This window comes from Delphinapterus leucas, chromosome 5 (genome assembly GCF_059928025.1).
Source record: "Delphinapterus leucas isolate spDelLeu-1000000601 "Yukka" chromosome 5, BTC_Dleu_Yukka2, whole genome shotgun sequence".
In the NCBI taxonomy this organism is placed as follows: domain Eukaryota; kingdom Metazoa; phylum Chordata; class Mammalia; order Artiodactyla; family Monodontidae; genus Delphinapterus; species Delphinapterus leucas.
The window spans coordinates 62707106-62734839 of NC_143133.1; the positions used below are offsets into that span (position 1 = coordinate 62707106).

A 27734-nucleotide genomic window follows, 5' to 3' on the forward strand; every position below is an offset into this window, starting at 1 on the left:
TGATCCCCCTAAATTCATGTCTTTCTTATATGCAAAATACATTCATTACATCCCACCATCAACTCAAAAGTCTAAAGTCCAAAGCCTCATCTAAATATCATCTAAATCAGGTATGGGTGAGAGTCAAGATATGATTCAACCTGAGGCAAATTCTCTCTAGCTGTGAACCTGTGAAATCAAACAAGTTACGTATTTCTGGAGTACAATGGTGGGCCAGGCGTAGGATAGACAATCCTATTCCAAAAGAGAGAAATCAAGAGAGAAGAACGTGATAGGGCCCAAGTAAGTCGAAACTACAAGGCAAACTCCATGAGACCTTAAGCCTTTAGCATAATCCTCTTTGGCTTGCTTCTCTGCCCGTCAGCCCCGCTGGGGCACAGGTCCCACCTTCTGGACACAGTGGGGCAGAAGTTCTGCCCTTACAGCTTTTCAGGGAGGGGTCTGACCCCCAGGGCTCTGGGAGGTCCAGTCCCCATGGCTTTGGAGTTGTGAGCATTAATGAGAATATATGAAAGCACTTGGCGTGTAACACGTGTTCAGTGGATGTTGTTCCTTCCTGACCCTCGATCTTGGAGAAGGAGTGCCTCAAACAGGAGGCAGGTGACCTCTCCACTGTACTGTAGGCATTTGTTCTTGTCATCTTTTCCCCTGAGGCAAGATACCAACTGTAGGTTGGAAAAGTTCCAAGTTGGCACCCTTGAGACCTTGAGACTGGGGAGCAGGTATGTTTCATTTCTACCTTGACCCTGAGCTAAGGCTGCCAGGAACAAACTCATCATGGGCATTTAATTTAGTACATATTCCATAGCGTTCCTGAGGGAAGGTTGGAAGGGACCTTGGAGATCATGAGTCTAACCTCCAAAATTTAGAAGGTGAAAACAGGTCCAGAGATTCAACATGAGCCGCCTGAGGTCACACAGCCAGTCGTGGGTGAGTAGAAGTTAGCTGTGCCCACCTGGATGCCCAGCCCCCTGTTCCTCCTGGGCTGTCTCTGAAGCCACACTGCCTCCGCAGAGAGAAAGGCTCCAAAGGGCTGGGTGCAAATCAATCTGGCCACTTTAGATAAATTCTGACCATCACCTGAAGGTTGAATTTATCTTCACCTCACTCAGAGCATAACCTCTACCATGTTTGAAAAACTCCAGGTGAGGAGAGCCGTGTTCAGGCTTCTCCACTTACAAGCAAGAAACGGAAGGTGATTCCAACACAAATGGAAAAGAGAAGCCATTTCCTCCTTCTTGTATCTTCTCAGCCTTTGCATTTCCCATCAAAGCCAACATAAGTTATGCACCTTCTCCAGCTGTGTATAGAGACCAGGAAGCAGGTGCTGGTTTATTTTATAACGTATGCATTCCTTTGCTAAGGAGTGAGCCCAGAGAGACTGTTTAATCTTAAAGTTTTTAGAGGGGCATGGACCTAAGAACCTAGCACGTGGATCTTAGCTTCTCGAAAGTATACTCATTCGGTGCACCTGAGCATTGTGCCGAGCAGAGTCAGGCACACGCCTCTTGGGGAGGTGTGTGTGTACATGGCTTGGTGGACTTTTTATCGGAATCTCAAGCTCTGGTGAGGAAACAGATACGAACTGTTTTGCATGACTGTGCAGAGTGCGTGGCTCTGTACCAGGCACAGGTATCCGACATGGAAGAGTCACTCTGCCTCTTTCTGGGTGCTTGCTGTGCAGTTCTGATCCAAAATACGGAAGCACACACACAAAATACTGAGAGCATTGACAGAGAGTTTCACTGATGTTTAAAACTTGGTTTTTTTCAGGGTTTTTTAAAGAGCAGTTTTAGGTTCATAGCAAAATTGAGCAGAAGGTATTTCCCATATAACCTCCCCCCCCACCAAATGCATAGCCTGCCGCGTTATCAACATCCCTATCCCTCACCAGAATGGTACATTTGTAACAGTTGGCAAACCTTCACTGACACATCATTATCACCCAAAGTCCATAGCTTACATTAGGATTCACTCTTGGTGTCGTACATTGTATGGGTTTGGACAAATGTATGTATATGCATAAATACATCCATAATGATGGATATGTATCCATCATTATAATACCATACAAAGTACTGTCACTGCCCTAAAAGTCCTCTGTGCTCTGCCTACTCACCCCTTCTCTCCCACCCCCAACCGCAGGCAACCACTGATCTTTTTACTGTCTCCATAGTTCTGCCTTTTCCAGAATGCCATATATAGTTGGAATCATGCTGTATGTCGTGTTTTCAGATTGACTTCCTTCACTTAGTAATGTACATTCAAGGTTCCTCCATGTCTTTTCATGGCTTGGTCACTCATTTCTTCTTAGCACTGAATCATATTCCATTGTCTCTATGTACCACAGTTTATTTATCCATTCACCTCCTAAAGGACATCTTGGTTTATTCCAAGTTGTGGTAATCATGAATGAAGATGCTCTAAACAGCGGTGTGCAGGTTTTTGTGTGGACATAAATTTTCAACTCAGTTGGGTAAATAACAAGGAGTGCGATTGCTGGATTGAAACATAACACTTTTAAAGAACTGGATGAAATTGAACAAATAAATTGTTTTAGAAGTGAGAAATCACTCTAATCAAGGGTAAACTAAACCATCTTTTTTTGGGGAAAAAAGGAAATTATGATTTAGTATGAAAGAAGGGGAAAAGGAAGCTTTGGTCTGATTTTTATTCACTAATAGATTTGACCAGGAAACAGGAATTGACATTTTTCAGTCTAATTTTTTAAGGAAAAACATAACTTTCAGTGTAGGAAAAAAAAAGTTATTTTCTGGTGAAATTAGTGCTATGCTAAGTGGTGTTTTTCATGTTCCTGTTATAAATTATAATTAAAATATCTGAGTTGAAAGCTAAGCATCTCTGTTTAGTTTTAACACAGGGTGAGGATATCAAAAATCTTTTGACTCCAAATTTTCACTGTGTTTTCTTTTATGAGCTCTTTGCCACTGGGTTTTTCCATGAATTTGAAACATGTGTGTGCAATACTTTGGAAAGATTATTTGCTTAAACTTTATAGACTGAGCTAAAAATAGAGAAACACTGTTTCTATTTTTGGAATGTCTTACCAGCTAGAAAGTGAACACAGCTACTGTATATATTAAGCAGAATATTGAGATGAGAACAGATATTTCAATAGCAAAATATACTAATTTAGCTGCTTTTGAAATGTCACAGTGAAACGAATTGATTGTTATTTCTACTGAAGAGAGAAGTTTGCGTCATAAAGTAAATTTCTGTTCTAATAAGAATGCTGAGTGCAGAAAGAAAAAATGGCAACCCCAAAATGTTCACTGGTGTGAACTTTATTTTGGGGGGGATTTGTACTCTCTGGTTCCCTCTAGAGCTCTAGAGTTACAAGTTCAATGGCTCCCTTTTTACACTGCAGAGACTTCTCAGGATTTCCAGCTGGGCTTCATCCAGTTTTTATTTATCTATTTATTTTGGCTGTACCTCACCGCTTGCAGGACCTTAGTTCCCCGACCAGGGAATTGAACCTGGGCCCCTGGAAGTGAAAGCGCCGAGTCCTAACCACTGGACAGCCAGGGAATTCCCAGCCAGCTTTTAATTTTGCAATGTAGTGAAGGTGGCTGGAGCTTGAGAACACTAAAAATGTTCTCGTTAAATTTGTTTACTGTTACTCTGGCTAACAAACTACAACTTGATGCACAAAATCAAAACATGACGTCAGAGACCTTAATTTAAACGTTGACACAGCTCTATCAAAGTAGAGTGTTCTTCAGCTAATTCCCTGAATTTATTGTCTACCTCCAAATAAGTCTTCACAAAATTTATCTTTCCACTCTGTACTTTCACTTATTCACCAATTTATTGAGCATTCTTTGCTCTCAGGTTGGTCTTCAAATAGCCTTGCCACCCAAAGACTCCATTTTGAATCTGGCATCATTTAAAATGTGAGTACAAGTGTGTGCTTGAGAGAAAGCAAGAGATGTAGACAGGTAATGAGACACAGTATGTGTGGGGAAGAGAAAAGCGAGATTAGCAGCGTGAATGAGCAGGATCCATTTCTTAGTGAGGAATATCTGAACTCTCTGAAAGTGTGACAGGCTCGTAATGCTTGTGCACACCAAGTCTCTGCCCGGAATGACAGGAATTTACCAGCGAGACTTGGATGATTCACGGCATGGCTTATAGAATGAAAGTAACAAATGGAGCACAGTCATACCGCTAGACATAGCAACCCGTAAAAAGGGAGAGGAAAATATTGGGATATGTCAGGGGGCCCACCCGTGCCAGAATTAGTTTTGGCTAACACACAATCTCTTCTTTGCTCTCAACTGTTTGTCTATAAACCCAGCCGTGAACTTGAGATCTCCAGCCCATCACTTCTGTTCTGTTTCTGTATTTACAATAGTCATACTGTATTAGGGGTCTCCAGAAAACCAGAACCAATAGGATATATTAGAGAGAGATATGTAAGAGAAGATTTATTATAGTAATTGGCTCATGTGGTTATGGAGACCAAGAAGTCCCATGATCTGCCATCTGCAAGCTGGAGAACCAGGAAAGCCAGTGGTGTATTTCAGTATAAGTCTGAAGGCTTGAGAATCGGGAGGGCTGATGGTGTAAGTCCTGGTCTGAGTCTAAAGGCCTGAGAACCAGCAGCACCGATGTCTGATGGCAGGAGAAGATGGCGGTCTGAGCTCAAGCAGAACGAGAGAGAGAGAGAGAGAGAGAGAGAGAGAGAGAGAGAGAGCGCTTTCTCTCTTCCTCCACCTTTTTGTTCTATTCAGAACTTCAATGGATGGGATAATGTCCACCAAACATTGCTGAGCACGATCTTCTTTACTCAGTTGACCAGTTCAAATGCTAATCTCTTCCAGAGACACCCTCACAGACACACCAGAAATAATGTTGACCAGCTATCTGGGCAGCCCTTAGTGACACATGAAGATTAACCGTCACACATACCCATCATTAACCTACGACAATCACTGCTACTGCTGCTACTGAAGTTTCTTCTTCTCCTCCTCCTCCTCCTCCTCCTCTTCCCCCTCCCCTCCCCCTCCTCCCCTCCCCTCCCCCTCCCCTCCCCTCCCCCTCCCCTCCCCCTCCTTCTTCTTCTTCCCCTCCCCCTCCTCATCCTCCTCCTCCTCCTATAGCTGACATCTGCTAACATTTCCTAAGCACCTACTGTGTGCAAAGATTCAGTCTGAGTGCTTTATATGCATCCCATTTAATCCTGAAACTAGCCCTTTGAAGTGTGGGTTCCATTATTATACAAGCTTAGGGAGATAATTTATGTAAAGTCATTAAACCATCATCACATAGAGGGATTTTAAAAATTGAGATATAATTCACATGCCATGAAATTTGGGGGTTTAGTATATCCGCAAAGTTGTGTAACCATAACATAACCACTATCTAATTCCAAAATATTTTCATCACCTCTAAAAGAAACCTCATACTCTTTAGCAGTCACTCTCCATGTTTCCTGCTCCCCAGTCCCTGGAAACTACGCATCTTTCCGTCTCTTTTGATTTGTCTATTCTGGACATTTCTTATAAATGGAACTATACAATATATGGTATTTTGTGTCTGGCTTCTTTCACTTAGCATAATGTTTTCAAGGTCCATTTACGTTGTAGCATGCATTGGTACTTTATCACTTTTTATGACCAAATAATATTCTGTTGTGTGGGTACACTATCCATTCATCAGTCGATGGACATTTGGGTTGTTTCCACTTTTTAGCCATTATGAATAATGCTATTGTGAACATTCATTACAATTGTTTTCACAGACATATGTTTTCAATTCATACGGAGGGACTTTTTTCATGACTTTTTTGGATTTGATAGTATCTCAGCAAATATTTTTTCTGGGGACTTCCCTTGTGGCACAGTGGATAAGACTCGGCGCTCCCAGTGCAGGGGGCCGGGGTTCGATCCCTGGTAAGGGAACTAGATCCCACGTGCGTGCCGCAACTAAGAGTTCTCATGACACAGCTGAGGAGCCTACCTGCCGCAACTAAGACCCGGTGCAACCAAATAAATAAATAAATATTAAAAAATATATTTTTTTTCTGGAAACAAATTTTTATGCCAGTGAGGATGACTGCACACCCCCAAACTACCATTTACTAAAATGCTCTCTCTGCAGTGTGAGCTCGATTTCTATTCTATCTGTCCTGGTAGGGCTTGATTTTCAGAGATGAGCACCAATCCTTCATGCCAGCTGGTCCTTCTTCCTGGAAACCCCGCTCCCTCATCTCCATCTGTAAAAGTCCTGATGTCTTCCAGCCAGGATGCTGGCTCTTCCTTCGCAGCCGGAAGTTATCTTTCATTCCTTTGGGACTCGGTGGAGCTTCACCTGGGCCCTTCTCTTGGCACTTTTCACTCTTCCCTGCTACGCTGTGTGCCTATGCTTCAGGGATGATCATCTTTGCTATTCCTTGCTAGGACACGTGTTTGCTTTACACAATAGGTGCTAATGAATATTCACGAACTGAGTAGATTCTTGATCAGTTGCTGTGATATCGTGATTTATAACAGGAAATATATTTTTGGGCTTTGTCCCCCTTTCCCCCGAACAGAGCTCCTAACACCCTTGGAATTTCCTGCGAAGAGAACAATGGAGGTGTCTTTTGTTATGTTAATCAGTTGACTTTTGGAAAGCCCCTAGGTCTCTTTAGCATGCAGGATGGTTGCTAGGGGAACCAACCTTGTGATTAGAGGGTTGAAACCTTCAGTCCCACCCCCTGAACTCGGAGGAAGGGAGAGGGGCGGGAGAGTGAGTTCAATTGCCAAAGGCCAATGATGTAATCAATCATGCCTATGTATGAAGCCTCCATAAAAACCCAAAAGGATGGGGTTTGGAGAGCTTTGGGGTTGGTAAACAGGTGGATTTGAGGAGAGGTATTTGAGAAAGAGCATGTTCCCCCCGCCGCACCTTGTTCCCCATAACTTGCCCTGTGCATCTCTTTCATTCTGCTGTTCCTGAGTTATATCCTTTTATAATAAACTGGTGATCTAGTAAGTAAAATGTTTCCCTGAGTTCTGTGAGCTACTCTAGCAAATTAATTGAACCCAAGGATGCGGTCATTGGTGACCAGTTGGTCAGAGGCACAGGTGACACCCTGGACTTGGGATTGGTGTCTGAAGTTGGGAGGGAGGGCAGTCTTGTAGGACTGAGCCCATATTCTTTGGGATCTGATACAATCTCCAGGTAGATAGTGTCAGAATTGAGTTGAATTGTAGGACACTTAGCTGGTGTCCCAGAATAGCATGGTGATGTGGGAAGAAAAGCCAAAACAAAACACATTGTAACTGCTGTTAGAATCCTAGTTACCAAGTGGTTGTGATTCACTTGAAACCAAGTCCAGTTTCCTTGTGGAGTTGGTGTCACAATGGCTCTATTTTTAACCAGGTCTTGTGGTGGGGAGGAACAGGCTGCAGAGTGAGGTCATGCTTCCTACCTCTGCACCCTCCACAGTTCAGTTGGTGGAGAGCAGCCTGTCAGCATCTCCTGAACTCTCAGGAGGTATTACTGTCCTTGACCCTTGCTCCTCTTCAAAGGAGGAACACAGAAGGGCAGGAGTGTCAGATTTATTCGGGGAGTTATGGTCAGGCTTAGTAGATGAGCACCTCTTCCAGTTCCTGGGTTGACCCCCCTTTTTAGTCCTCCTTTAATGTCTCAGGAAAACTGATGGTGAGACATTAAAGCTTCCTTTTAAAGTTACTTAGTCTCAGATTTTCTGTAGATCCTACTTATTTAGATCTCTGCAGTCCTATTCAGATAGGCCTATTGCTCACCACAGAGCAGCTGTTTTTTTTTTTTTTCTTTTTTAAATAAGGGATCTAGAACTATGCAAGTGGTTCTCAATCCTGGCTGATAATCAGAATCTCTCTCTCTCTCCCTGCCCCCCCTCACTCTCTCTCTCTCTCTCTCTCTCTCTCTCTCTCTCTCTCTCTCACACACACACACACACACACACACACACACACACACACGATACACACTCCTCCAAGCTCACACATTTTGCTTGGCTGGGTGGAATGTTTTAATAATTGAGCACGCATTCTCCAAGATGCCACAGTTCATTCATTCCTTATTGTCTCACACCTGGCCCTCTGCACACATTTATATGACCTACCTGCTCTTTGAGGTCTCTGAGCATTCCGCCCTGCCACAGAGCAGCCATATCATCTGCCCTCCTTCCTCACCCACTCACCTTGTCATCACAGGTAACTGATAGAAAATCAGGGCTGGGAGCCATCAGCATCTTTGAGCAATGATTATTCTGTCTGTAAGCGTTCTTGATGCTGGCTGAAAAAGAATCAATGGGGAGCTATTGAAAATTACCCATGCCCCCTCTACGTACAGTCCTTCCCTGGGGAAATATACAGTTTCTTAGAGAAGGATACATTTTTCAGATGGGAGAAATAGATTTTAAGGAAAATTGTTTTGAATGTGAGATCTGTTAGATTGTCTGATGTAAAAGTTTCCCTTTAATGAACTTCCAGATTACAATAGAATTTCTGTTGGCAAGCTACATGTTGGCAGGGAATGAAGAACTTTCATGTAATATTTAGTGTTAGAGCCCCATACGTTACTATCAAGTCCACCCACTCGAAAGGTTCTTACTTTCCCATTAAATGAGTGATTCTGCCCAGATCAGGCAGGGAGACCTGGAGCAGATGGAGATGGAGACCTTAGTCTAAAATCATGTAAGGTTTAGGCAAGTGCAAACCAGAAACTGCAGGAGACTCCACACTGATGTGTATATACATGGAGAATTGGGTCCAGGTTTAGTTATTTAATAATTAATTAATTTTTGGCTGCATTGGGTCTTCATTGCTGTGCGCCAGGTTTTCTCTAATTGCGACGAGTGTGGGCTACTCTTCATTGCGGTCATTGTGGTGGCTTCTCTTGTTGTGGAGCACAGGCTCTAGGCGCACAGGCTTCAGTAGTTGTGGCACATGGGCTCCGTAGTTGTGGCTTGGGGGCTCTAGAGCGCAGGTTCAGTAGTTGTGGCACACGGGCTTAGTTGCTCCGAGGCATGTGGGATCTTCCCAGACCAGGGCTCAAACCCGTGTCCTCTGCATTGGCAGGAGGATTCTTAAGGGAAGTCCAGGGGTCCAGGTTAAAACAATGAGGTCTGGATGTCCCTATTTCACCTGTCATATTCAGGATTTAGTCTTAACCTTTTTTTGTGTGCAAGAAGTGCAATTTTCCTTCTAAATTTAATGTAATTTTTCTTTTTTGCCTTCTTACCTCCTCCTGAAGAAGTAGAAAGTTTATCTCAGTCAGTTGGAGGTAATTCAGGTTTCTGTAGTCCATTTCGGGTTCCCCTCATCCTTTCCCCTGAGTTGCTTCTCAGTCCTGGGCATTTTCGTAGAGCTCAGGCTAGGGATTGGAGTGATGGTGTGTGATGACATTTGTCAACCATCCAGCTTATCATGCCTGGTCCTCAGCTGCCCAGCCACTCCCATCACAACGATGTTGCTTCCCCGTAGTTCTCCAGGTCTCCCTCTGCTGAGCTAGTTCACGCCATCGCAAGGACGAAGGACAGTTTTAGCTGTTCTCTCAAGGGGCTGTTGGTCTGTTACATTGTTTTAAGGTCAATGTCAGTGGATCTCATATACTAGTGCATTTCAAACTTTATGTATATCCTAGCCACCTAAAGTCATGGTAAAATGAAGGTTCTGACTCCGTAGGACGGGGTATTAGGGCAGGGTCTGAGAGTCTGCATTTCTAACAATTGCCAGGTGATGCCAAGGCAGCTGGTCCATGAATCACACTTTGAGTAGCGAGGCTGTAGTGGCCATAAAGGCTCTTACTTTGATGGAGCTCTCAGCCTCTATCTCTTCCACTTGCTTGGGGAAGTAATGTGATAACAGAGAAAGATTTGGTTAAATGGCTGCAAATGCACTCCCATTTTCCACCTCTTAATTTCTTTTGGGAACATCACTGCTGAAAAGAATGAAAGAATAGCACTTCCCTAAGATGCTCTGAAGGCCCTTTTCGAGTACCCAGGTAGGCTTTGTTAGAATGCTATCACTCTTGACTTTCACCATGCCTTTATCATTTATCTTGTTCCCATGTACCCTACCTGGGAGGAGAAAAAAAGATGACACCCCTCCCTCTACCATGGTCCTCTCTTGGTATTTATGTCCTTGTGTAATCCCCTCACCTTAAGTGTGGACTAGACTGAATGTGGCAGAAGTCTTGGGATGTCACTTCTGAGATTAGTTTATAAAACCATTGACTTCCTTCTTGGACACGTGCTTTTTCTTGGATCACTTGTGCTAGGGGATGCAGGCTGCCATATTGTGAGCAGCCCTACGGGGAGATCCACATGCTGCAGGAAGAAACTGAGGCCTTAAGTCCAAGAGCCTGCAAGGAACTGAATCCTGGGAACAACCATGAGCTTGAAAGTGGATCCTTCAGTCCCAGTCTTGAGATGACTGCAGCCCCGGCTAACAGACCTTGAGTCAGAGGGACCAGCTAGGATACTCCCCGGATTTTTGACCCACAGAAACAGTTGTTTCCAGCTTCATAGTTTTGGGGTAATTTGTTATGCAGCAATAGATAACGAATATACCCACCTAACTCAGATGCCAGGCATTTGGGGAACTTCATTAAAATGTCCTACTGACCTGTCATGAAGATAAGGCACAATTAATATGACAAGAGGAAAGAAGCAAAATTATGGGGTTAGGGTGGCTATTTGGCTTGAGGAACTCAGTGAGTGGCTCCACATGACACATATATTTACACATTGGTTATTAATGTGTCCTTTGGCCTTTTTTATTTTTCCAAAGTGCAACTCTTGGGTGTCTGAGTTCGAAACTCAGCTTAACCTCTGTAGCTATAAGCTGACTACACTGCTTATCATCTTGCTTTGGGAGAGAAGAAAACTGGTGAAACCAACATTTCTCACGTTGCTGAAACCTCCCAGCTGGCAGGAACTGAAGGTTCTTTATCCACCGCCCCTTTTCTAGTCTCAACAGCTGAGTTTTCTGGCTCCAAGAAAACCACCTTTGATTATATAAAGGTATTAGGAGTTAGGGGAACACTAGCCCTTTTGTTACCAGCAATCCGGAGCGTTTAGGAAGAAACGCTGCGGGGGCGACAGTAACCCCTGGAACGCTGGGCGGGCTTTGTGTTCGCTCCAACTCTGGGGCTTTTACCGAACCTCAAGGAGAGGAATTCTTAGTTTTCTGAAAGTTGGGCGAAACGGACCCCAGAGGCCTAGAAAGCCGCGTCCCTAGCCCTTAGCGCTTACGACTCCTCCCCCAGTAGCCGCGCAGCCGGGGGCGTCCCGGAGGAGGGCGACCCCCGCGGGTCCCAACTTCCCGCCGCGAGCCGAGCGTGGGGGTGGGCGGGGTGGGGGCGGGGTCGGCCGCGCTCCCTCCCCTCCGCTCCCCTCCTCCACTCTCCCCACCCACTTCCCTTTCTCGGCCGGGCAGCCCTGCGGGCGCGACCTCTCGGGGCAGTGACGAGCGGGGAGGAGCCCGCAGCCGCCGCCGCCGCCGCCGCCGCCGCCGCCGCCGCTGCTGCGGGGGGAGCCATGCCCGGGCCCCGTCGCGCCCCGAGCCCGCCCCCGGCTGCCCGCCGCCCCTCGGGCCGGCGGCGGGAGTGAGCCGGAGCTGCGGGCGACGAGCCTCCGCCCGGCCCGCGATGTCACCATTGTTCAGCTGGGTGGCCAAGGTAGGCGGCGTCGGGGCCGGGTCGGGACGGCGCCCTTTACGGTAGCTGACGGCCCGGGAGCCGGCGTCCGGGCCGGCGCGGCTTGGGGAACCTTGGTAACCGTCGGGTCGCGGGGAGTCCGGAGCGCGGAGAGCGCCCGCGGCCTTGGGGGGGAATCCGACCGCGGCGGGGGCGCCCCGCTGCCCGAGGACGCCCCGCTGCCCGAGGACGCCCCGCTGCCCGAGGACCGCTGCCGGAGAGCGGCCAAGGCGGCCCGGGCCGTTCACCAGGTGGTTCTCATTCATTAGCCTTTCTTCCCCGTCGGGCGAACGGGCTAATGGCGTCACGCCCATTTCACAGGTGGGGAGAGTGAGGCTCGACGCAGGGAGGGTGGGCTTCTCCGGCTCCCGAAGTCTCCCCACCCTCACGCCGCGGGTTCACCGCGAGGTGTTTCTCGGCGGCGGGACCTCGCGCGTCAGCCTCCCGGGTACAGGTTTGTGCTCGGTTGTCTGGGATAGTGCCCTGAGGATTCCCGAAGGCTGAACTTGGTGCGCTTAGAGGATGTCTGTCTTTTGTTTTTAACTCGCTGGTTTCCAGGGGCAAGTTTTGGAGTCTGAATTTTAGTACATGTGCTGCCGAAGCGAGCACGGAGTCTGAATTTTAAACGTAAGTTCTTTCTATTTCCTTAAAGTTTATTTTCAGAACATTGGCGCCTTCAGAATCACTAAGCGTTACGAGTCCGGGCCAATTCCGCTATCGCAAAAATGAAGGGTTTGGAGTGGATTTCTAGAGTTCTCATCAGTTTGAGAAGGCAGTAATAGAATAATACCCTCCCGGAGTACCAGGTGTTTGTGTGTTTTGAATGATGCAGCTCTCAAAGCTTCCACAGGTCGGCGGGTTAATGGGGCACCTTCCTCGCGCCCCACGGGCTCCTCTCTTTGCCAGCCCCTTCCTTCGCAGAGCTCGCTCTTGGTGTATGGCAGGTTGGTTGAGCAATAAACTCATGATGGGAGAACCTGTTAGCCGTTCTGTGACCCTTTACAAATAATAGGTGGTGGTATCTCTAGTTATGATGCAGCGCTTTTAAAGTGTTAAAGTACATTTTTATAAATACCTATTTATGAGACAGGTAAAGCTTTGCCTATCATTTAAGTGGTAATAAACTGGAGACACAGAAACCGGATAACACTAGTTATTAGACGGGCACTACCCATCCTCACCAGAATCTTCACTTCCTGAGACATAGCTAGTAGTAAAGTGAAGTGACTTTCAAACAAGTTGTCAGTTGTTATAAGGTAGTTTTGAACTGAAGAAAAATTAATAATGCCCAGGTTTTCTGGCTTGAAGTGATAGCTAATTGGCTTTTATAAATAATGCTAAAATTTAAGAATGTTATATAGTTTAAAAAGTAATTCAGGGTGTGTATATTACTCGGTTGAGGATTTGAGTCTACTTTTGTTATACACTGCAAGGCCAAAAGGAGGAAAAAAATAGGCTCATTGTGTTGTTTTATTTGAAAATCAAGAGGTAAATCTAAGAAAACCTTACTGCTAGTACGGTTTTATAGTTTTATTTACTTTCCTAAAACATATTTAATAAGATCCTTTTCACTTACAGGAGTGAGGTGGACTTCTGTTTACATTGGCCTACAGAGGTGACAGTGAAAACAGCAAGCCAAAGCCTTAAAAAAGAAATCAAGGATTGTCAGCTTTCTGCAACTGGCAGTACTTTTGAAAAGCTCATGTAAAAGATGAACATGTTGATAACTTGATCTGAGTTCTGAATCATGTTATTCCAAATTTGTTTAAACTACAGAACAGCAACAAAAAACTATGAAATGTTTTTCCAGTAAAGTTATGTCAGTTGTCAGCATAATTTTAAAAAGTGTAGTTCTTTTGTATTTCATGTTTTCTAGGTGTTTTGCTGTTGTAAATTGCATCCTGTAATTGATTTTTGTAGACAGTGTGTTATTCTGTGAGAGCTTTTAGAATATGAAGGTACTCTTTGAAAGTTCATTTCTTGGGGTTATAGCTTATAAGAGTGGCTTTCTATGGAACCTGTTTGGTGTTCAGTTCAGAGACAAGTCATTAACACACTTTGCATTTTAGACTAGGAAATGTTTTAAAAGTATAAACAAGAGGCACAGATAATACACAGAACTGCATACTCCCAAAGTGCATTTATATTAGATTTTAGAATGACCCTTCAAGAACACATAAATGCATATGAGCACACACCTCACACAAACGCTTGCACATCAAATTCCTGCTTTGACCTTTGTAAACTGCAGCCCAACACCTGTTAGGGAAGAAAGGGAGTGGGTGTCACTTGATGCAGGTGGTTACCTGAACATTAACTTGTTTTTTCTTGGGTGATGCATTAGTAGTGTGTGAATACTGAACATGTAACTTCATGGTGTAAGAATAAAGCCAAAATAAGGAAGAATTTTATTTCAAAGAGATTATCTGTTAAGGGAAAAATTAAGATACACTTCTTAAAATTAGACGTGCCCTGGAACATTAAGGCAGGTGTGCATTATATTAAAATGAGGCCAGGCTTATAGAGGTGCGGTTTCCTGATTGGTCATTCATTGGGGACACTGGAGGTTTTTTTTTTTTTTTTTTTTTCGGGTACGCGGGCCTCTCACTGTTGTGGCCTCTCCCGTTGCGGAGCACAGGCTCCGGACACGCAGGCTCAGCGGCCATGGCTCACGGGCCCAGCCGCTCCGCGGCATGTGGGATCTTCCGGGACCGGGGCATGAACCCGTGTCCCCTGCGTCGGCAGGCGGGCTCTCAACCACTGCGCCACCAGGGAAGCCCTGTTTTTTTTTTTTTTAAATAAATTTATCTATTTATTTATGGCTGTGTTGGGTGTTCGTTGCTGCGCACGGGCTTTCTCTAGTTGTGGCAAGCAGGGGCTACTCTTCATTGCAGTGTGAGGGCTTCTCATTGCCGTGGCTTCTCTTGTTGGGGAGCACGGGCTCTAGGCGCGTGGGCTTCAGTAGTTGTGGCACGTGGGCTCAGTAGTTGTGGCTTGAGGGCTCTAGAGCGCGGGCTCAGTAGTCGTGGCGCACAGGCTTAGTTGCTTCGCGGCATGTGGGATCTTCCCGGACCAGGGCTGGGAACCCGTGTTCCCTGCATTGGCAGGCGGATTCTTAACCACTGCGCCACCAGGGAAGTCCCAACAATGGAGTTTTTACGTAGATTACAGTGTATAAATAAAAACAAGTTTCTCAAGGTTTGTGATTTTAATACGAAGTCCACAGACATCCCTGGCAGTTCTGAGTATTTCTGTTGATTGTTTCTATGCCTCCACTTACGTATTGGTGAAGACTAACAGCAACAGAACTGCCAGGTAACTTTCTGAATTTCCTTGGATCTGCACCCGCCTGTAAAGATGATGGCTAACATTACTGCTAGTATCTCAAATTAGTGGATTTTAAAAATATCTATGTCAGTTTATCAGATGAAATGGAAAATGGGACCTAAATATAGCTAAATTTACTGTGTTCTCAAATCCAAGTCCAGTTTCATGTAGCTCATGCCTCGTATTAAGCTGTTTTCCAGTGCTTACATATGTATTCAGATACTTAGTGGGTGCCTTCTGTGTACCAGGCACTGTACACGCCCTGAAGGAGTTAGTTCATTTTGTGCCAAAGGTTTATCTTTTAAAAATGGGCGGGCCTTCCCTGATGGTCCACTGGTTAAGACTTGTGCTCCCAATGCAGGGGGCCCGGGTTTGATCCCCGGTCAGGGAAATAGATCCCACATGCCACAACGAAGATCCCGCGTGCCTCAACCAAGACCCGGCGCAGCCAAATAAATAAATATTTTAAAAATGTGCACACTGAAGCTTTTTAAGCCAAATATTTAAAAATGCATTAGGGAAGGAGTCCTTTTGTAAACTTGTACTCAATCGCTGATCAATATTTTATGTAAAACCAGGTTTTTCATATTTTGGCTTTGCTTAAAACATGGGTTTTATGGCCATTATTCATTCAACAAGTTATTTAACAAATGTGTTCAACACGGATACAGTTATTGAGCACCTACTAGTTGCCGGGTACTGTTTGAGGAGCTGGAGTTGAGCAGTGAACAGGCAGACCAGGTGCCTGTTTTCATGGCGTTCAAATTCTAGGTGGGAGAGACAGTGAAGAAAGAAACAAGCCTAAGCAAGGTAATTGCAGATGGTGGTGAGTATTAGGAAGGGAAGTTAGCAGGGTGGTTCGGTTGAGAGTGCGTGGGGCCTGGGTGGCAGGAAGGTGGCATTTCACCGGAGCGGTAAGAGGGCCCTGAAGATGTTCCGGGGGGAGGGAGCAGCAGGGAACAGGCCTGGAGGTGGGCCTGGTAGAGCAGCAGGAAGAAGGCAGGTGAAGCGTGGAGAGCTGGGCCCAGAGAGCTGGGCCCTGGGTCGGGGAGGGCTGATCTGGGCCAGGCTCTGCAGGCACTGTGCGGGGTTTGCTTGTAAGTGCTGTGGGCTTGAAAGCGAGGAGTGATGTCTGCTTTGGGTGGAAGCCAAGGGCACCGCTTAGGAGGCTGGTGTGGTCAGGCAGGAGGTGGTAGTGCTACCTCAGATACATATGAAATGATTGTGACCCAGCGTCTGAGGCTGGTGCAAATGACCGAGTAACCAACTGCTTCTTCTGTGTTAATACAAGCACAGTTTGTACTTTGCTCAGCTGCCTCTAACGACAGCTTGCAGGCACACTTGTGTCCTGGCTTTGGGCTTATTTACTTACCTTTGAGGTTTCCTGCAGACTGGATCAGCCCACCTTGGGTGCCTCTGACCAGTTGGACTTATTTTGCCTGTTAGCGCACAGCAGCCTTCCTGAAGATGTGAATCTGCCTGTAGCTAGTATGTAGGCGGTAGTTCTGTTGTCTTGCTTCAAGTCAGTCTGATGTCGGTTTGTTGCTGAGGTTGTGTCCTAGGTTGTGATGGAAAATTTAAAAATATGTATTAACATTTTTTTTGTCTGTAGACTTATATTACTTTTAATTAGTACATGTTTGAGTTGAACGAAGAGGGAAGAACTTGTCGTAGTCAAGCCACTCCTTGAATTTGAAAAATTTGCTGCGTCTGCTAAGTGGAGCTGGTGTAGCCCCAACCGAGATTCCAGCGGCGCTCCTGTGGGGTGCTTGTTGGGTAGTGGCAGCAGCCTCTCTCTGCGCTTCGGGAGCTCGAGTTGCTTAGGGTGACAGTAATTCGGGCACAGGTTGGTTTTACAAGTAGAGAATGGAGAAAAGCTGGGGTAGAAACCCCACCTAATCCACAACGGAACACTGCCTGGAGCAGATCTCATAATGAGTAAAAAGCAAATTATAGTTTGTTCTCCCGAGACAGATTCGCTAATCCGATTTTAGCCTAAAGGTGCCTCTGCAGTGATCTTCCATTTCTGACTAAGCCCTTCTCGTCTTCATCCCTTCCCTGAAGCGTCTCTCGTTCCTTCATTCACCGATTGGACGAGCATACTAAACTGGGAAGAAAATAACCCCTAGGCATTTCCTCTGCCCTGGAGGAGCTCCTCTGGCTGGGGAGGGTAGACATCAGCTAGCTGGGCTGTGCCATGGGAGAGCCTGGAGGGGCTCCTGCCCCTTCCGGAAGGTGGCCAAGGAGGAGGTAGCCGGGGAGGGGCAGGGTGTGCCGGGGTAGCACATGCAGAGGCCTGCAGGCGTGTTGAGGAACCTCAGTGACGGGCTGTTGGTCAGGCTGGCAGGAAATCTGCTGTAGGGGGTAGCAGAGGGTGAGCTGAACCGATGTGCTGGGACGAGGGTGTGCACGGCACACAGACCCCTTCACAGTAGCTGGCATTTTATCTTGGGGCAGTGGAGACCCCTTAGGGGCCAAAGCTGATCTCTCCCCAAACTCTTGTAGCTGCGTCGTCTATCCTTCGTTGCAGTTATTTGAATATTTTACCTCCTTAGCCTGTAAGCTCTATGAAAACAGAGGTGGCGTTGTCATGTATACCAGTGCATACAGATTGCTTCATCTTGTTAAAACGTAGTTCTACTTTAGTAGGTCTGGGATGGAACTCAAAATTCTGCATTTCCAACAAGCTCACAGGTGATGATGCTAATGCTGCCAGTCTGGGGACCACACTTTGAGGAGCAAGGTTCTCAGTTTAAATATTTTCTGTTATACCTACTATTAGACATGGGAGCTACTCATATTTTTTAGAACAAATGCCATGATTTCAGAATAGTCACTTGTGTCTGAGAGGACAATAGTAGAAATAGTGTCCCATGAAATAAAACTTAAAAAAAAAATCAACAACCTTGAAAATTGGGTGTTTGGAGAATAGGAGTGAAAGGAAAAATTTGCATTGCATACTCTTGCACTGTTTAAAAAACTTGAACATTTTAGGTATTAGCTATTCAGCTTATCAAATTTAAAAAATACTTTGATGGCCTTTCCTCTTTTTCAGGATATTTAACTTTGCCCCAAATACCATTAGGATATTATAACAGACTAGGCATCAGATTATTATTGAAAAATAGACTCAAATTGCCCCCTTTCTGTTTTTAAATGGACTTTATTTTTTGAGCAATTTTAGGTTTATGGCAAAATTGAGCAGAAGGTACAGAGATTTCCCATGCAGCCTCGGTTCCCACACTTGGAAGAGCCTCCCCTATCATCAATATCCCCAATCAGTGTGGTACATGAGTCACAATTGATGAACTTGCATTGACACATCATTATCGCCCAAAGTCCATGTTTTACACTGTGTTTTATTGGCGTTGTACATTCCATGCATTTGGACAAATGTGTAATGGCATGTATCTGTAATATCACACCGAATAGTTTCCCTGCCCTAAAAATTCTCTGTGCTCTGCCTATTCATCCCTTCCTTCTTCCAGCCCCTGGCAACCGCTGATCTTTATAGTTTTGCCTTTTCCAGAATGTCATATAGTCGGAATCATAAAGTATGTATCCTTTTCAGATTGGCTTCCTTCACTTAGTAATGTACGTTTAAGTTTCTCCAGTGCCTTTCATGGCTGGATCACTCGTTTCTTTTTAGCACCGAATAATATCCCATTGTCTGGATGGACCACAGTTTATTCATCTACAGAAGGACATTTCAGTTGCTTCCAAGTTTTGACTGTTATGAATAAAGCTGCTATAAACATCCTTGTGTGGGTTTTTGTGTGGACATACGTTTTCAACTCCTTTGGGTAAACATCAGGGAGAACGATTGTGGGATCATATGGTGAGAGTAAGTTTAGCTTTGTAAGAAGCTGCCAAACTGTTTTCCGGAGTGGCCGTACCCTTTTGCGTTTCTACTAGCAATGAATGAGAGTTCCTATTGCTCCACATCCTCGTCAGCATTTGGTGTTGTCAGTGTTCCAGATTGTGGCCATTTGAATAGGTGTGTAACGGTATCTCATTGTTGCTTTAATTTGCATTTCCCTAATGATATGTGATGTGGAGCCCTTCCTTTCTTTTGATAACTTTTAAAGAGTAGAAATAATAAATTAGTCTTTTTGAATTTTATTTCATAATATATGTATTGGTATTCAGGAACATTTATAAAAGTTATAGAAAAGGAAAAAATTATTTGGTTATATTTGTGAATCTAGACTTAAGTACCTTTCATTTTTCCATTATTTCTGTTACCTCTGTATTTGCTATTGGAAGAGTGATGAACCAGCAGTCTATACTGTTTGTTAGATTTATAAGAAAGATGTGATGAAAAAGAATTTTTAGTTTTCATGACCTTTGGTACTTATGCAGATTATTTTTATATCTGTCACGTGTTACAATGGGATTAGACTCACAGGGCTTGTTCACTTTGGTTGAGCTGGGCTAAGTTAACTTTGCTGAGCCTTTCTCACCTATAAAATTAATAATGTGTTCTGTATTTATCTCTTTTTTAATAGTTCCTATTTTAAAATAAAATAATGTCAAAATTTGCTTAAGAAATTATGAAGAGCATCTGCAAATGTAAACTGTTTAAAATGTGGTTGAGTTTGCAGTTTAAGTCCATGGTTCTTTTTGAATGCTTGGTGGTAAGTGCTGTGGATCCAGAGAAGAGTAGGACAGGCTCAGCCTTTGAGCAGCTTGCAATTTATCAGGGAGAGGGCCCCTGTGAAGATAATTTAATTTAGTGCAATAATACAGTTGTATACACAGGGGGTCACTCAGCCGGGGAGTCTGGGGAGACTTTAGAGGAGAGGATATCTGAACTTAGTCTTTATTTATTTATTTATTTGTTTTGGCCATGCCGGGTCTTAGTTGCGGCCTGCGTACGGGATCTAGTTCCCCTACCAGGGCTCAAACCTGGGTCCCCTGCATTGGGAGTGCGGAGTCTTTCCCACTGGACCACCAGGGAAGACCCTGAGCTAAGTCTTTAAAGAAAGATGATTGAGTTGTAGGTCATCGATGTGATAGATTATGAAAAAGAATAGTTAGCATATACTCTTGGTAGTTTTCTAGCATGTTTTGGAATTATTCAGGGTTACTCTCTAACTCTGTTCACCTTTCTTTTGAGACGAATGATTTTTTAACCTTAAGGACGGCATGTCACATTAAGTAAACTACCCAGATGCAGGGAGATTCAGAATTAAGAGCAACGCTTTGTTTCATCCCAGCACACCCTAGGGCATGGACACACCTGTTGGTAATTGTGGCATGGTGGTCATTCTGGTGTAACCAGAATATAATTCTCTTTTCTACATGAGGAAACTGAGACTCAGGGCAATTAGGTGACAATATAGATCATATAGCTAGTTGGGGCAGAACTAAACCCAAGGTCCCGGACCCCTGGGTTTTGCACACCTTGTTAATGTTGCCCTGCTGATTTGCTTGTACTTTTCTCTCTAAATTATTTTACTAAAATCAAAAGTATGCATGTCTATCAGTAGGTTGTAGTTAAGAATATTTTATTTAGTCACCTGACTTTATGCATGTGCATTTCAGAGTAGGTCAAGGGGCCTGCAAGGGAAAAGGCAAAGAAAAGAAGCATGAAGTGAGTAGTCTGTTGGGGTGGATGGAGATTCTCTGACATGACACATGAAGGGTGTCATTGTCATAAATGCTCAAGAGCCTGGGAGGCCTGGCAGTTGTGTGAACTGTGTGTAGGAAGAAACCAGGGCTTGAGTATTTCAAGAGAGTGCAAGTTGCCAAAGTCCAGTGTGGTGACATAGCTCCCCAGTACTGGGCTCCTGTTCCCAGGAGGGCATCCTGTGGGAGATGAAGCAGGTGTGTGTACCGTATCTATTCTCCTCCAGTAAGGGGGAGTGAGTTTTCTCAGAGAAATGTCACTTGCAGAGTGGATTTATAGTGTTGACGCAACCGTGGAAAGGAAGAGATGATGACATTTTTGAGCAGTTAATATGTGCCAGCCATTGTTTTGGGAGTAGTCAGCTTCCAAGTAATCCTGGAAGTAGTGGTATTATTCCTTCCCTCCTTTTTTGGGAAAGATGTATGAAGAAACTGAAGTTCACAGAAGTTAGGCAGCTTGTCACTTGTCATAGCTATTAAGATTAAAGCTTGAACTGTCTGGTTCTGAATTCATGTTTTATCTGTTGTACCTATGCTACCTCTGTAATAAGTGGATTACAACACATGTTCAGGATTTGAAACAAGGGTGGTCAGAACTTAGAAAAATACCCTTTCCCACTGAAAGACTGAACTTTTTTTTCTCCCATTGGTGAGAGGTAAAAAACGTTCAAATTGGCTGCTTTTAAAAATAGGTGTATAAGATTGAAACTATTCAAGAAGGAGCTCATATTTTTTGAATGCCCGAATTTCATGGTGTTCTTGGTTAGGGAGGGAAGAAAACAGGAAATAAGAGGAAAATCACCAATAGATAATTGAAGATGGGTCAAAATTGGGAAACGTTAGGGCAATTAAATGAAAGACTGAAAGAGGTCAGTTTTGAGGTGACCTTGAGGCTGAGTTTTCAATTTTCTTGTTGACTTGAGTTTTGAGCTTTAGAGAATTATCACTCATTATCTGATGTCCTTTTGCAAGCACCATGGAACCATGTTTTGTAGTTATTCAGCTTCTCTGGAAAGTGCTCTTTATGTTAGGAATTATTCCAGAGCATCCTGCCACAGTGGCATCTCCTCCAGCCTGCGACAGGACACCAGACGGGAAGTTAAAGGCATGGGTTGGAGGCCCAGGTTTGCCTGTGTTGCTGTTTAGCCTTGGCTCGATGCCATGGGAGTGGTGATCTCTGCCCTGCTGCCCAGCACGTAGTCCTGTTTGGGTGTCACATGAGATGAGGTGAGTGAATGTAAACTGTCAAGCAGTCTTTAGGGTGAGCTCGTCTAGGCGATGGGGTGGATGTAGCCGTATGTTTCCATTAAATTTCTTGACTTACACTTCAGGTTACACTTCCCTGGGCCTTTGGTCTCATAGAACATCGTGTTGAGTGATCACGATGATTGTTCTCAGTTTGGAATGTCTCTGTTACTGCAAGTCAGGGTGGTCATCTTAGACTGTCCACCTCTGATAAGGAAGAGAGGGCCCCTGGAGCCAGTGGCCTGGGACATATCCCCTTTCCATCTGGTCCCAGTGGAGATGCCACCTTGGACACGTCACTTCTGTTTGTGCATGAATGTGTTCATCCTTAAAATTGGGGATAAGAACCATCTTCCAGGCTGTTGAGGATTTATCCACATAACATACTTAGAACAATGTCTGGCTGAGATTAAACACTTAATAAGAGTGAGCCATCACCGTCATCTTCTTCATTGCATTTAGGGGGTGGAGATGACCTTTGCAGTTGCTTATTAGTTCTGTTCCCTCTTTTGAAAGATGATAACATTGGGTCCTCCAGAGGTGAAGTGGTTTCCCCAAAGTCACAGCTGAGGTTAAGACAAGGTGTTCTGACTCTTCGTCCAGAGCGCATTGCAGCTCTTTGCATCACTTGGTACTCAGCATGATACTGAGACTTTTTCCTGTTGTTTTATCACATTCTTCATGAATTAAACATAAGCCGTGGCTCACGAGTACAGAACGAGAGCAAAATGCTTTCGTCAGACCACAGGTCATTTAGATCCGATAAGGGGATAGAGGGGCAGAGAGAATTACACAGGCCTCTGCCACCAGCTGCCTGTGTGACCTCACCCAGGGTCACAACTCTGCCTTGATTTCCCCTTCCCTAAAATAGAGGTAGGGAGCAGCTGCTGCACTGTTTCTGAAGTACTTTTCATCTCTCAAAATACCGCGAAGAATTTCTTCACTGCCAGGGCTGTTAAAGCCCAGGAAATAGTGTGCCAACCAAAGATGTAGATTCTCCAATTTTGGAAAACTTTAAAAATAGGAAGGAAGTTTATTTGTTTAGCAGAGTTCATAACTGTAGGCCCGCCGAAGGCAGAGACTCAGCCAAATGAGTATTTTGGGGAAGTTCTTTTCACAGGGTGGACCCAGAGGAAATCAGTCATTAGGTGAAAATAAATCATAAGATCTTTGAGACAGTATTTGCTTAGAGACATTTACACATGCTATTGTGATGGTCTCTATTGTGTCAGGCTTTTTGTTTTCTTACACATGTAAGTTTCCAAATTTAAAATATTAGAGCTTTAATTTTGTAAAATGTGATTTCAGAAACACAAACCATAAACCTGCTTATGAGTTTGTGGCCCCTTGTGTTTGATGATTACCAGATTAATTGTATAATGAGCATGAAGTTTGCTAGTGCTTTTGGTATGGTCAGAACCCTCTTATAGTTCCCCAAATAGCCATATTACTGTTTCTAGGTGAATGGAAGGGATTCTCTTCCCACATTTGAAAATGTACGAATTTAGAGTACACTGGAGTTTCAGTCAAGGCAGTATCACCCAATTTTAGGGTAGCTGAAAGAACATGGTACCAGAGTTTGATTTCTATGAATTCTGTAGTGTTTAAACTAGTTGAGATTGTAATCTCTGGATCTTTTCCCCCAGAGGGAAGAGCTCAGTGAGCTAGACCACCAAAGCATACGTACGATACTGTATTCATTATTTTGCAGTTACCACACTACTTAGGGGAGTCCTGTGGTATTTCCAGATATTTTTGGCCAAGAAATACAGCTTCTCTTTCAAGTTCAGTGTCAGTCACCACATTGATTGTGCATCTTCTCTGTGCCAGACACTTGGGACACAGATGAGAAAGACACAATTCCTGCCTCTCGGAGGGGAAGGTGGGTGTGTGCAGTGGTCCTTACACAGAAGTCCCACAGTCCAGTGGGCTGGGGGGGGTGCTCAACCTCTGAGTAGTCTTCTGGTACACGGAGGTAATAATTTTCCAAATGCAGTAAATCCCACTTGACGGTCTCCCTGTTGACTTTAATCAGCAGGCATAGTCAGAACCGATTGTACACTGTTAACTTAAATGTTGTCCTTCTCAAAAGGAGCCAGAGATGTGGTTTGGATGTAGGTGTTAAGAAAAGCCTATATATAGTGTCCTGGAGCACCTCTCTCTGCAGCTTTTCGAGGCTCTGTAGATGTAACAATTTTTTGCTTTAATCTTGATTGAATAAACAGGCAGTAGAGTGCAGCTGGCTCCTCTCTTTGGGGGAGAGGGTGAGTCTGCTCTCAAGCCCTTGGGGCAGACCCCAGGCTGGGCAACAGAGTCCTTCACATCCACATGGTATTAGCAGTTCAACTGGAAGGTGTAACCAGTGGGGCTTGTGAGTCTAAGAGAAATACCCTAAGTCACTAGAAATGTGGGCACTGTGCTCTTTTTTTAATTTGGTGGGCTTAGAGGTTTTAGTCTAATAAGGACATTTCAAGCCGAAGTCTCTATTTCATCCCTGTTAAAAGCAAATCACGGGGACCTGGTGTGGTCTAGAAAAAGAGCCCTGAAGGGGGGAGGTCTGGCTCTGTCCAGCCTGGCCTGTGACTGGAGGCCTGTCGTTCCAGGCCTCTGAGCCTCTGTTTCCTGAGAAAATGAACAGATTAAATGAGTGGTTTTTGAGAGTCCCATCCAGGGGGTGAGCAGGAACGCTTGACCGGAAGAAGCAGTACGAGCAAAGGCATGGAGGCGGACCTCCGAATGAGCAGAAGCCCAGGATGTGTGTGAGTGGAGCTCAGTGGACCTCCCTCCCTGCCAAAGATGATGAATTAGGGGGTTCACAGGGAAGAGGTGGTTGGAGCACCCGCGTGGAGGGCTCGGCAGGTCAGGCTGCGAGGTTGGTATTTTGGTAGTGATTGGAGCCCTAGAAAGTTTGTTGAGTGGTAGACTGATGTGATCCAAGCTGGCCTTCTGGAAGATGAGGCTGCCAGTGGAGAGTGGGCGGGCGGGTTTATATACCGGGAGAAGCCAGAGGCAGGGCTGGGGGTCTTGCTGTGGTCTGAGTTAAGTGCGGGCCTAGACCAGTGCTTGAGGTTTTGGGCTCCTAGTGAGAGACTGTACCTTGATGGCTTATTGAAAAATGGAGCAAGAGAGAAGATTAGAAGGCACTTTCCAGGCTTTCAAACTACTTGCCTGGAAGGCATTTGGGAAACAAGGAAATGAGAGAGACCTGTTTTAGGGCAAAGAGGATGAGCTTGACTGGGATGTTTTAAGGTCAAGGTGTCCAAAGTCTGGGTGATTCTTAGGTGATTAGAAATTTGAGTCAAGTTTAGGAATGAATTCAGACCGAAGACGTACACTAAATTATCTTTGTCGGCCTTGGGGCAGTGGGTGAGGTCCCTGGAGATAGAGTAGAGAGAAAAGCAGAACGCTATGAAGAGTCTTCCCTGAGATGCCTGTGAAATGGAGGTGCATTTTACTAATACAGTCTAAAGGAGAGAATTACCCTAACAAGATTTCCTTATCCCTCCCCTCAGGGCTTAACTTTATTTTATTTTTTTCCTCTTAACCCTTGTAAACCAAGATGAAGCCCTACTTTTGGAAATGTCTTTTGGATTCAGAGACTGCAGTTCCTGCTTGGTAGGTGGAATGTAGAGATCAGAGTTGAGTTTTAGTGAGGCACAGAGGCTTCTCGCTGCCCGTGAGCCGTCCCCTTGGCATGGGAGAAACGACAAAGCCTTGGACGCATTCCCAAGCAGCTCTTGGCCGGCACAGCCGAGCCTTTATCTCTTGTCAGCCTTGGTTTCGGTGTTGGTTCTCTAGGAATGTTCCTGATTGTAAAATATCTGGTCTCATGAAGATGAAGTCAGTCGAGGACCCTGGGGGAGTGGGGGCGGGGAGGAGGAGCCACACGGTCAGACTCGACAGGTTGGGAGGTGTGGCTCCGGGGCGCTTGGAGGGGGCAGGTCCCGATGCCTGTCTGTTGGAGGGCCCTAGACTCGGGGGCTTGGAGGTCTGAGCCGCCTGGCTGTGCTCCCCGCACCTCCCAGGAGGCTCAGCATCCCCAAGACGTCCCTGCCCTTCTACACAGCTCAAATGGAAAGACAGATTGTTGTATCCTGAGCAGAACTCTCTCTCACTGTGTCTCACCTTCTTTCCTTCCCATGAGAGAGAGAGAGAGAGCACGAGCGAGCGAGCGAGTGCGGGAGACTGTGCCTTTTCCCTGCGACAGACTTGCAAAGGCAGTGGTGAGTTTCCGTCTTCCCTGCCCGAGCTGCAAGCCCATAGCTCCGTCCTCCAGCCTCCGTTCATGGATCTGCAGGCACCTTGCGACTCTTATTGCCTCTGCTTTTAAAGTCTTCTGAAACCGAAAATGAAACTTGCTGTGTGGCATGATGGGCAGGGAGGACGGTGGGGCTGTGACCCCTTTAACGCAAGGATGACATTTCTCCTACTGCCATAGGCTTTTCTTTCCTTTTTCATTCTTTTGATATCCAGGCTGTTCTGTTGGCTTATCCTGGGCTTACAGTCAACTAAAATCTGTAAATCTTTTTCACATGAACTTTGGCAGGCTGGGTCTACCCTGTGGGTACTTTCCCAGCTGAGAGTTTATCATATTTTATACATATCACCATGTTCCTGATGTTGGTATTTTTTTGGTATTTTCATTCTATTAGCCAATTTATTTATATAGCATAGTAGGATTTTGGAACTGGAAGTGATTTAAAGAGTACTGCAGTTCATTCCCTTCAGTGTGACACACGAGTCTCTGGTCTTGGAGAAACTGGCAGTGGAGGGATGGTTGGGTGCTTGGACGAGATCGGATTTTCATTCTCACACACCAGGAGTGTAGGTGGGTCAGGGAGGGGGAGAACCATTAGCTGAGGGCTGGGTGCCATTAGGAATTGACACTTGGACAACTTCATTCTATGTGCAACTTTACACTGTTTCATTTTCGTCTTGTGTACTTTTCTTTCTTTTTCTTTCTTTTTTTTTATTTTTGCGGTACGCGGGCCTCTCACTGTTGTGGCCTCTCCCGCTGCGGATCGCAGGCTCCGGACGCGCAGGCTCAGCGTCCATGGCTTACGGGCGCAGCCGCTCTGCGGCATGTGGGATCTTCCCGGACCAGGGCACGAACCCGTGTCCCCTGTGTCGGCAGGCGGACTCTCAACCCCTGCGCCACCAGGGAAGCCCCTTGTGTACTTTTCTTGATTGATTTCCTTCATCTCTAAATTCAGGAAGAGAGTATTTGCCACTTAATTCTGCTTTTGAGGTATCCTGTGCTGGGATACAGTCTGAGTTTTTTAAACATTTATTGAAGTTATCTAACATGACTTCTGAGAAAGTCAGGGACCAGCAAATAGTGTTGTTATTGTCATCCTTGGTAGACATAAAGTATAAAATATGTTAGGTGGAAAATAGATTAGACCAGTTCTAACTAATATCCTTTACTGGCCAGAGTTCTGATGTGCCTTTTGATCAAGATGAAAGAAAGGGGATGGCCACTTGGTGAGTATAGTTTATTTCCAAAAATGGACTGAGATGATACGAGAGAAAAGACCTGTTTCTACCACTCATCTGAATGAAATTTGGGATTCTTGAACATACATGATAGGTTTTATTCAAGAATGCAGTCAATGCTGTAAAAGCTAGTGTGGTGCAGTATTTTAAAACTGTAAATAATGTGGTTTATAAATAGTATTTATAAGCCATAGCAGAAGCCCTTCTGGCAGTTAAGTCGGACAGTCATGCATTAGTAAGTTTAAATTTCTAACATGCTCCTGGAAACTACTATGGATCTCACAGATACGGGTGACAGGGCTGTGAATGGGCTGCCAGGTAAGTGTGTGCAGGTTGCATAC

General features: G+C 45.1%; 1 protein-coding gene across 7 annotated transcripts in view; it reads left to right on the forward strand.

Moving 5' to 3' along the window:
• TBC1D1 (TBC1 domain family member 1) overlaps window positions 1-27734 on the forward strand; it is a 222984-nt gene that overhangs the window by 78009 nt on the left and 117241 nt on the right. The window contains exon 1 of one of the 7 annotated variants that reach the window (XM_089911777.1): window positions 11512-11676. The exons of the other annotated variants lie outside the window; for them this stretch is intronic. Coding sequence (XP_089767903.1) covers window positions 11647-11676 — 30 coding nt within the window. The 5' untranslated portion in view covers window positions 11512-11646. Of the gene's footprint in view, window positions 1-11511; window positions 11677-27734 lie in introns of those variants that run through there. 7 annotated transcript variants of the gene reach the window in all.